Below are 10,905 nucleotides of genomic sequence, written 5' to 3'. Positions count from 1 at the left end.
ATCGAGTAAGAATGGAGTTCATGAAATGATAATTAGAAAACTGGTCAAATTAGTGACAGTCCTTTTATCTTTAGAAATGAGTGCAAGTAGGATTAGTGCCTTTGGTTGGAATGTGGCTAATGCAAGGCCAGCCTTGGAAAGGGTCAAATTGAGAACATGTTCATATTCTGGATATCCTAAAACCAGATCTGTGGCAGAGGATAGCTGTCTGTTGGTTTAATCATACTGGGGTTGTGATGTTCGTGCAAATTTATTCTTGACAATTGATTATTGAACATTGCTTGGGTTTGTTTCCAGTTTTTTTTTATTTAAAATTTAACTGGATTCCAAGCAGTTAGTTTACATCTGAATCTTCCCATTTAATAACGAGTACAATTTATAACTTTTTAAAGTTTGATTTATTATTGTCACATGTACCGAGATGCAGAGAGAAGTATTTTGTGTGCTAACCAGAGAAATCTGGGTAATAAAGCAGAATGCAGAACATAATGTTACAGCTACAGAATTTGAGGTATTAAGGTGAAGAATGAGTGCTCTTGGCATCAAGGAATCTTGCAAAACTAGATTTGGGGGCAAACTCTCCACTAGTTGGAGTCATACCTGGAACAAAGGAAGATGGTTGTGGTTGTTGGATGTCTGTCATCTCAACTCCACTGCATCTCTGTTGGAGTTCCTCAGGTGATGTCCTAGGTCCAGACATCTTCAGCTGCTTCAGCAATGGCCTTACCTCCATTGTGAGGTCAGAAGTCAGGATGTTCACTGATATCTCGATGGTCAGCACTGTTTGTGATTTTTCAGATGCTGAAATCCATGTCCCAATGCAGCAGGTCAGAGGCTTGGAATCTTGTTGCGAGTAACTCCGCTCCTAACTAGTGTTTTTCCCTTGTTTTTGTATTGGCCACATGGGCTTCTGAGACCTGTGCGTGGTAGCAATTTCTGCAATCTGAAGTCAGTGCTGACATTGATTTCCATTGGCAGAACATCAGAGCATGTGCAACTTAAAGGGAATATTGCTCTTGACTCCCCAAAGCCTATCCACAATCTAGAAGGCACATGTTGGGAATTTGTTGGGATACTCCCCTCTTGCATGGATGGGTGCAACTCGAGCAACACTCAAGAAGCTTGATGCTATCCAGGACAAAGCAGCCCACTTAAATGGCATCATATCTCCAAATATCCACTCCCTCCACCCCTAATATTCATTGCCAAGCAGTGTGTGCTGTGCAAGATGCACTGCAGAAATTCACCAAGGCTCCTTGGACAGCCCCTTCCAAATCTGCAACCAGTGCCACGTAAAGGAAGTAACACCACCTGCAATTTCCCTTCTAAGCTAGACACAATTGAGACCTGGAAATGTATTGCCATTCCTTCAGTGTTTTTTTTCAAAATCCTAGTATTGTGGATCTTTCTACACTAAATGGACTGCTGTAGCTCAAGAAGTCAGCGCACCATCATCTTTTGAGGGCAGCTATGGTTGGCTAATAAATGCTGCTGAGTCAGCAACTGCCACACCTCGGAATTATAAAAAAAGTCTTGAGGAATAGTACTGTTCAGAGCGAAAATATTAGCATTCTGGGGGGGGGGAGAAAGAAAACATTCTCTGTTTATCCTTCTCTGAAGGGTAATGACTTGCTCAAGTACAATTCTACAAATGGCAGAAGACATTAAGGAAGTTGACCAAATTCCCATTCGTTTTGTGAGCTTGATTCATGACAGTTAAGTCCAAGTCTGCCCAGCCAGGTGTATGTAAAGAGTTTCCATGGTAGAATTTTGAAGAAGAGTAAGCAAGTTACTCTCACTGGTCCGACCAATAGTTTTGTCAACAAACATCACAAAACTGTTCATTTGGTCGTCATTATGTTGCTGTGTGCAAATTAATTGCCATATTTCTTCTTTTTGGTGGGTATCCTGCACAAGAGCTTTGCTGGCAATATGGCACTTGAGGTTCTGTGGTTACGAGGTGCTTTTTTTTAAAAGAAAAAGGTAATGTTGCTGTTTTACCCTAAATGTTCCTCCTCAATATCTTTAAAACTATGACCGGTTGTTTTGAATTCCAGCAAATTCAATCCTAATTTGTCTGATTTATCATCATATTTTAATGCTTGGACTTTGTGACATTCGTTCAAAATGAGTTGCGCTCTCTCCAGTTTATCCTTCCCAAAGTGGAGTGTCCAGAGCTGCTCAGCAGACTGCAGGTGTGGTCTGACCAGTATTTTCTGTATTTGAAGCACAGTTTCTATCCTCTTGAATCAAATGTCTAGACTAGGAACTGAGGAATGCCATTTGACCTTTAAACCTGTTTTGCCATTCAATAAAGTTGTGATATATCTATTTGGCACTTTGAATTTCACATTCCCACCCAGTCCTGATAACCTCAGTGTTGAACAAGAATCTGTCGACCTCTGCCTATTACTGTAAATGTGAAAGGCAAACAGAATGTAGGTTTTTTGATTTTTTTTTTTTTTTGCACTAGGTCATGACATTTTAATGATCTGTGTACCTGGGTATCCAAGTCTTTCTGGACTGCCTAACATTTTTGCTTGGAAAACAGTTTTGTCCTTTGCTTTGCTTTGTCCAAAATGTATTATGTTGCATTTGCCTATTTTGACATCCATTTGCCAGTTTTGCTTATTTGTTTAACTTACCATTTTATAATTCCTGCTTCCAGTGGCACTGTTCATAATGTGCATGATTTTGTCATCTGCATTTTTTTTTGCCTTTTGTGCCATACAAGTCATGAAATATGAGCTGCAGTTGAATGGTAACTCCAATTGTGGCAACAACCTGTCAAGTAGTGTATCTGCCCATTATCACTATTCTATGGCTTCCTAATCAGATGAATTAGTTTCTGTTGTATTCTGTTAACTCCAACATGAGCTAGGAGTTTGAGAGACCAGAACAAATAACAAGAGTAGGCCACTTGTTCGTTCGCATCTGTTCTGTCATCCAATAAAATAATGACTGATCTGATTTTAACCTCAATTCTACATTCCTGCATATCCTTGATGATCTTTATCGACCTCTGTCCTAAAAAAATTAAGATTCTTCATCCGTTGCCTTTTGAGGCAGAGAATTCCAATGACTCTCAATCGTCAAAATTTTTCCCCTCATCTGTTAAATGGATGACTCCTTTATTTTTAAACTAAAACCCTTAAATCTAGATTCTCCCAGTAAAGGAAACATCCTTTCCCCATCCACTGATCATGGATCTTGTGTTTCAATTAAAGCACCCCTGAATTTTCTGCAGGCCAGGGTATAAAGATCCAGCCTGTTTACCCCTTAAGTCAATCTGCCCATGCTAGGTATTAGTCCAGTAATCCTTCTCAGAATTACTTTCAAAGCTTCAACATCTGTCCATAAGTATGGTGACCAGTACCCCTGATGTAGTCTCACTAACACCCTGTATAACTGAAACATAACCTCCCTCCTCTTGCATTCACTTCCACCTACAATATAACATTGCATTCTGTTAGCTTTCCTGATTGTGTTGTACCTGCATACTAACCTGTGATTCAGGAAGGATGACCTGAATCCTCTGGAACATTCCAGACATTGAATTCCATTGTGGAACTGAGACACCCAGCTCTTGCTCTCGCTGCCGTTCACCTGCAACCCCTCTGATTCACCTAATGCCTTTCATGGAAGGAAATAGGCCATCCTCACCTGGTCTGGCCTACGTGTGATTGCAGGGCCACAGTAATGTGTTTTATTCTCAAGTGTCTACTGAAATGGCCAAGTAGGCCACTCAGTTGTATGAAATACTACGACGTCTCAACAAAGAAATGAAACTGGATGGGCAACCTGGCATCGACAACAGCAGAAAGTGTTGTTGACTTTGCACCGTCCTCTTTGGTGACATTGGGGGACAAGTGCCAAAATTGGCAGAGCTGTCTCAGACTAGCTGAGCAACAGCCTGTCTTTGTCTGTGAGGTATGATTCTGTGGCTATGATGATGTTCTGGGTGTCACCGCCATCCCTAGATATGTCCTGTCCCACCAGCAGAGGTATACAGTCAGGAGAGAATTGCCCTGGGAGTTGATGTTGACTTTGAACTCCATGAAATCTCATGGTATTAAGCTAAACATGTGCTAGGAAATGTTGTTCTATTACCACGTATAGTTTTCCTCATTTGAAGAATCAGTACTCCTCCAAGTTGAACAACACTTGAAGAAAGCACAGAGGGTGGCAAGATACAAGACCTAATCTGGGTGGGAGATTTCTGTGTCCACGACCCAGAGTGGCTTGACCGTAGCACTACTGATCAAGCCAGTTGGGTCCAAAAGGACACTTGCTGCTAGACTGGTCCTACAGCTGGTGGTGAGGAAACCAACAAGTGGGGAAAAACATATTGCTCAGGACGAGATCCAGTATCTGCCAGTTGCAGCTGTATCCGTCCATGTCCAAGGTGGTAAGATTGACCACTACACTGTCCATGAGGCGACCAAAGTTTCACTTTCACATTGAGGTCACATAACGTGATGGAGGGAATTCTATTAGCATGCTAAATGAGATGGACTTCAAACAGATTGAGTAACTCAAGACTGGTATCAGTGAGGTGCTGTAGTTCATCAAAAGCAACAGCATTATACTCCAGCACAACCTGCGGCCCCATGGCTTGGCATATCCCCCACTCAACCATGACCGTCAAGCCAGGGGGTCAAACCTAGTTCAATGGAGAGTGCAGGAGGGTATGCTGGGAGCAGCACCAGGCATACCTAAAAATGAGGGGTCAACCTGGTGAAGCTACTAAACAGAACTGCTTGCCTGCCAAACAGCATAAGCAGCAAGTGAAAGTGCTAAGTGATTCCACAGCTAATGGATCAGATCTAAACTCGGCAGTTATGCCGCATCAAGTTGTGAATGGTGGTGGACAATTAAACAAGTCACAGAAGGAGGAAGCTCCATTAATATTTCCATCCGCAATGATGGAATAGCCGAGCACATTAGCGCAAAAGATAAGGCTGGAGCATTTTCAACAATCGTCGGCAGGAAATGCTGAGTGGGTGACCCATCTTAGCCGCCTCCAAGTAATTTTTTTCTCATTGTTTCACTTTTATTGCTAATTGTTTTTATAAATGTTTTATTTTCATAATTCTACACAAATTCATGTTGATTACATTTCTATTGTTTTTTGTTCTTAACAAAGCATCCATTGTATAATTGTAACATGAATGATATTTTTTGATTTGGTTTGGTGTAGCATTAAACTCCAATGAAACAGGCTTAATTTTTTACCATGGAATCTCAAAAATCCAAAGGTTACAGTTCATATAAATAACAGTCTCTGCAGAGTTGTACCTGTTAATATTTTGCAGAGCCAAGTCTAGGCTCAGTGGCTTTTTGTTTTCCCCATCATAGAATGTAGAAGTATTGCAATTTTGGGGTATAAACCTGATCTGGATCACAGTTTTCTCTTTTGTACTTACATAGATTAATTTTGAAGAAAAATCACAAGTACATAAAGGTCTAAATCAGTTGTGTATATTGTTTGCACAGGGGGAGAAACCTCAAACAAACAAAACTTTGGAATTTTGATTTATCAGAACTTCTCTACAATTGCAAAAGTGAGGCATTTTCTATTTATGGAGGAAACTTTTTTTTGCTCATTTTTGAGGGACTGAGTGGGTCTGACAATTGAACAGATCCTTGTACTTTGCCAGAAAGACCTTTTTAGATGGTGGTTACTAAAGACTTTAGACGTTGGCCTTGGGTGCTTCAGTGCATCCCTCAGCAAGTAGTCCTGGACCTTTGGAATGTGCCAGTCTGCAGCATTTGGTTGAGGTCAACTCTCTTCGGCAGACCAAAGAGCCTCTATCACTGAATTGATGATCCTCCCAGATGCAGTCTGTTTGTCTTGGTGTGATACTCGGGCAACAGCCCATAGAGCACAGAGTCCTGCGTCACAGAACTGCTCAAGATGAACCTTGACAAAAACCACTGCATCTTTCTCTAGACATTGTTTATAAAGGCACATTCCAGAAGGAGACGTGTAACGGTCTCTTCACCAGCACAGCTGCTTTCAAGGCAGCATGTGGGGACCAGAGAATCCGGGTGAATGTTAAGGATCTGATGGACAGTGCCCTTCTCAACACCAACCAAACTATGTCTTAGTGCTTGTGATGAGGCATTCTACCAAATTACTGACACCACAGTAATTTTTTTTGAAATTACCAACAAAGCTTATCATTCACATGAAATGTCTATCGTTCTAGGTAAAAGTAGAACAGGCTTGACTGGGTGGTCTCTACCAACTGTTCTTAGTAGATCCTAGCAACTTTGTGACGACAGATATTAGGCTTGTTGGTCTACATTTCCCTGGTTGCTCTTGTGTCCTTTTTTTTTTTGGAAAAAGTGACTGACAGTGTGATTCTCAATCCAAAGGAACACGTCCGAACCAAAGAACTTTGCAAACACCAAAGCTACAAATCTTCCAGTGTTCTCAACTATTTACTTTCAAACCCAAGGAAAGAAACCATCCGGTCCCAGGGATTTGCTGCCATTAACTTTGTTGCACTCTTGACTCAGTGCAAGTTTCTTTTGCATCTCTCAAATAGAAACCTCCTTTCTTTATTCTCCTTCAGTTGCTGATCCAACGTAATCATTTGGCATGTTTTCCATTTCCTTTATTTTGATTGGCAACGTTATTGTGATAAGGTTTTAAGGATGACACGTTGCTTCTGGCCACCCTTCTGATTTTATTATCGTGGTGTAAATTTTGATATGCATTCTACCAAAATACTTTGACAGTCTGCTCAGGAAACTGCAACCAGATCCTCCCCCACTTTTTTTTTTTTCTTCCCCACAGGGTCTGTAGGACACTGCGGTGACCATTGCCTGATGGACTTGGACTTGTAGTTAATGGTGTTTTTCTTTGAAACTTCTTCCACGAGGCACAGGCGATACAGCACAATTCAAACGACTTGGAGTATTCCATGGCAACGAGGCCAGATCCAAGCTGTAACACTGGGGACAGGTGGAGCCTCAGTTCATAATGATACTTGGTGTTTCAGTACCACGGGTCTATACACAGCTTGATGCAACTGCACACAAGCTAGCCATCAGGATGACGGTGGCATTAGGTATATGGTTCTCCACCCCTCCCTCCCCAAAATTATCTAGTGTTTTGCACATGATGTCTCTGCAGACACAGTCCGTCTTTGACCTTCAGATGAAGTGGAAGATGACTCGGTGACTGCAGCTGGCTTGGGGAATAAGCGAGACCTGCACAATGTTCTGCAATACTGACAATATTTCAAATCTGATAAGCAGGTTTTTACCTGCAGTGGAGAGGGATCAGTGCTTCCAAATGCCCAGTTTCTGCCTCAATTTGGCAACATGCTGATTCTAAGTGTGGTGGTTGTTGTTGTGTGTTGTGTTGTTTTTTTTTTTTTTTTTTTTTTTTTGCGCACCGGCCAGCCCCTCCAAATTATGTTCCCAGCACTTTCAGGTAATGTGGCCTGACGATGAAAGATCAGTCAACCCAGTTCCCAAAGATCGTGGCTCCCAAGGCCAGTTGGAACTGGGCATGGTTGCTGTTGAGTCTATGTACACAGATGGTGAATCTGAGCAGGAGATGACTATGTCGCACATGTTCGAAGGAGACTTTGACCTGCAGGCCTCCACTGCCTGGAATTGTCACACTTTTGGGCTTGTGTCCATCTGGATGGACTTGGCAAAAGATTCTGTATGGTACAAACAAGGCAGGAGAGAGTGGCAGCCCTATTTGACTCCAGAACTGATTCGCACTGACGATTGAGACTGCTCTACACCAACATCATTGGTGCAGTCTGATCTAAGTGTGGATTTCATCCCTAAAACCTGTTTTTGGAGGACACTTCCCTGATGTAAGAGTGCGATATAGTGTCAAGGGCCATCTCCTGGCTCAGACTGATGAGGCAGGTGTCCATCCTGCCCTGGCCTGCATATAGGCAATCATATGGCATTCTTTCTGGAACAGTTGCCCCTTTTGGTTTTGCCATTTGTCTACTAACTAATCAGCCCAACTTGTTGTGGGCAACTTGAGTGCATCACTTTTTAAGTCAGCTTACCTGAATCTAGCACATTTTTGGCTTTTTGTTTTTCTTTTTGAAGTACTATGTTGAACTCCACCATATTACGGTTGCCAGTAGATGCGTGTTTGTGCATCATTAGTCTGTTAGCTGAATTTGACTCATTCCTAAATCCAACTATGGCAAACCTTTATTCGGCCTTGCACATTGTTGCAGTAAACTACTCTAGGCACAGTGACTAACCCTAACCTTTTCTGATGTAGATTGGAACAGACACAATAACGTGGAAAACTTGATCGACTCCACTCTGACCATGACTATTAAAAACACTATGCAACCATGAAATATCGGAAGAATCTCGGCATTTAAACAAAACACTGCTTCAAGGTTACTTGGCATTGTTTCGAAACTCTGCTTTTGGCACTGCAAGTAAAGGGAGAACTGAGAGTGTTATTGTACTCTTTGTGCTTCAAGTTCTTGACTATCACAGACGTGAAGTGAATTTTCAACCAATTCAGTTCATTGCATTATTAAAATGTATGGCTGAACACATTGGCCCAAGGCTTTGCTGTATCCATGTCAACACCCTGACAATTGCACTAGGGATAGTAGGAACTGCAGATGCTGGAGAATCTGAGATAACAAGGTGTAGAGCTGGATGAACACAGCAGGCCAAGCAGCATCAGAGGAGCAGGAAGGCTGACGTTTCCGGCCTAGACCCTTCTTCAGAAATGGGGAGGGGAAGGGGGCTCTGAAATAAATAGGGAGAGAGTGGGAGGCGGATAGAAGAGGGATAGAGGAGAGGATAGGTGGAGAGGAAACAAACAGGTCGAAGAGGCGGGGATGGAGCCAGGAAAGGTGAGTGTAGGTGGGGAGTCAGGGAGGACGGACAGGTCAAGGGGGTGGGATGAAGTTAGTAGGTAGGAGGTGGGAGGAAGGACAGATTAGGGAGGCGGGGACGAGCTGGGCTGGTTTAGGGATGCGGTAGGGGGGAGATTTTGAAGCTTGTGAAATCCACATTGATACCATTGGGCTGCAGGGTTCCCAAGCGGAATATAAGTTGCTGTTCCTGCAACCTTGTGGTACTGCAGGAGGCCCAGGATGGACATGTCGTCTGAGGAACGGGAGGGGGAGTTGAAATCGTTCGTGACTGGGAGGTGCAGTTGTTTAGTGCGAACCGAGCGTAGGTGTTCTGCAAAGCGGTCCCCAAGCCTCCGTACTAGGGATATGTTTTTGACAACTAATTGCAATCATTGACTGTTTTGCTATTGTTACAATACTGATATTGGCCTAACAACGTGCAGAATTGCACAGGTCTGTCTGGTCCATTTTAAGGAAAGTTGATGAAATTCAATTGAACAATTGCTGTCCCAATTGAATAATTGCTTTCCCATTGACTAGAAATATAGCAGGAAATGAATACTGTGGTGACAAGATTAAATCTTACGCAGAAATTTCTGCAGTATCTAACTAACTTGACTCCTTAAAGCCTATCTACCATCTTAGAAGGCACACCAGGTGTGTAATTAAATCCACTTGTCTTACAGTTCCAATAATAATCAACACATCCTATTTGATGGTTACCCTGTTCAATTACTGGCTCACAGTTGCAGCTGAGTGTGCAATCCAGAAAACGCATTGCAGCAACTCTGACTTGTTCAATAGATCTTGCTAAACCTGCAGCCTTGATCTTGATCTTGAACTTGTAGCAGGACAAGAATAGCAAACCCATCAAATGCCTACCACCTCCAAATTCCCCCCTCTGTCTGTCTGTCTCTCTCTCAATCCTGAATTGAAATTGAAATTGAAATTGAAATCCTGAAAATGCTATTTCTTCACTGTGTCAAAAAGCAGGGATCTCCTTCTGAATGTGTTGTTGGCCTGCTTAGACCAAATGGATTGCCATGGTTCAGGAACCCCCTCCAGGACATTGAGTAAAAGGCAACAGATGTCGTCTTGCAAGCTGAATTGCATTCCCGTGAAGGAACAAAACACATTGTGACTGTGGCTGTGACTGGGTCAGAGGCAAGAATTGCATTGAGAGTGATTAAGCTTCTGATTACCCAATGCCAGGCCAACCTATACAAGGAGTACGCCTGAATGAAATGCTATTCTATCATTTTCAAGAAACTTGACACTGTGCTACCACCACCATGTCAGTGGTATGTACCACTTCTAGCATTCACTGCAACACCATGCCAAAGCTCCTTTAAAGAACACCTTGCAGATTCATGACCGTATCTACTTTCAAGCTTGAGCAGCTGCAAAGGAAGCACTGTGTAGTTTCCTCAAACCAATCGCCATTCCATTGCTGTGGGTATATCTGCAATTCACCAAGATAGCCAGGCCAGTTTAAAAATAGGCAATAAATTCTGGCCTGTAAACAATGTGCTCATCACTTAAGTCAATGTTTTAAACAAATCTTTTGGGCCTCCTGCAGTGCCACAACGATGCCACCCGAAGGTTGCAGGAACAGCAACTCATATTCCGCTTGGGAACCCTGCAGCCCAATGGTATCAATGTGGATTTCACAAGCTTCAAAATCTCCCCTCCCCCCACCACATCCCAAAACCAGTCCAGCCCGTCCCCGCCTCCCTAACCTGTTCTTCCTCCCACCTATCCCCTCCTCCCACCTCAAGCCGCACCTCCATCTCCTACCGACCAACCTCATCCCGCCCCCTTGACCTGTCCGTCCTCCCTGGACTGACCTATCCCCTTCCTAACTCCCTACCTACACTCCCCTTTACTGGCTCCATCCCCACCTCTTCGACCTGTTTGTTTCCTCTCCACCTATCCTCTCCTCTATCCCTCTTCTATCCGCCTCCCACTCTCTCCCTATTTATTTCAAAACCCCCTTCCCCTCCCCCTTTTCTGATGAAGGGTCTAGGCCCGAAAC

The 10,905-nt window shown here is 43.1% G+C and overlaps 1 protein-coding gene across 2 annotated transcripts in view; it reads left to right on the top strand.

The window, feature by feature from the left end:
• The window catches only part of LOC125486716 (3-hydroxyisobutyrate dehydrogenase, mitochondrial-like), a 39,140-nt gene extending 30,780 nt beyond the window's left edge, over positions 1-8,360 (top strand). The window contains exon 3 of one of the 2 annotated variants that reach the window (XM_048615493.1): positions 8,273-8,360. In XM_048615493.1, the coding sequence (XP_048471450.1) occupies positions 8,273-8,305 (33 nt within the window). In that variant the 3' untranslated portion in view covers positions 8,306-8,360. Of the gene's footprint in view, positions 1-6,805; positions 6,830-8,272 lie in introns of those variants that run through there. The other variant, XM_048615503.1, reaches the window with a different exon arrangement.
• The last annotated feature ends 2,545 nt before the right edge of the window (positions 8,361-10,905 follow it).

Source organism: Rhincodon typus, chromosome 2, assembly GCF_021869965.1.
Source record: "Rhincodon typus isolate 14 chromosome 2, sRhiTyp1.1, whole genome shotgun sequence".
Lineage (NCBI taxonomy): Eukaryota > Metazoa > Chordata > Chondrichthyes > Orectolobiformes > Rhincodontidae > Rhincodon > Rhincodon typus.
The sequence above is the reverse complement of the archived record's forward strand: the minus strand, read 5'-3'. Positions and strand labels throughout refer to the sequence as shown.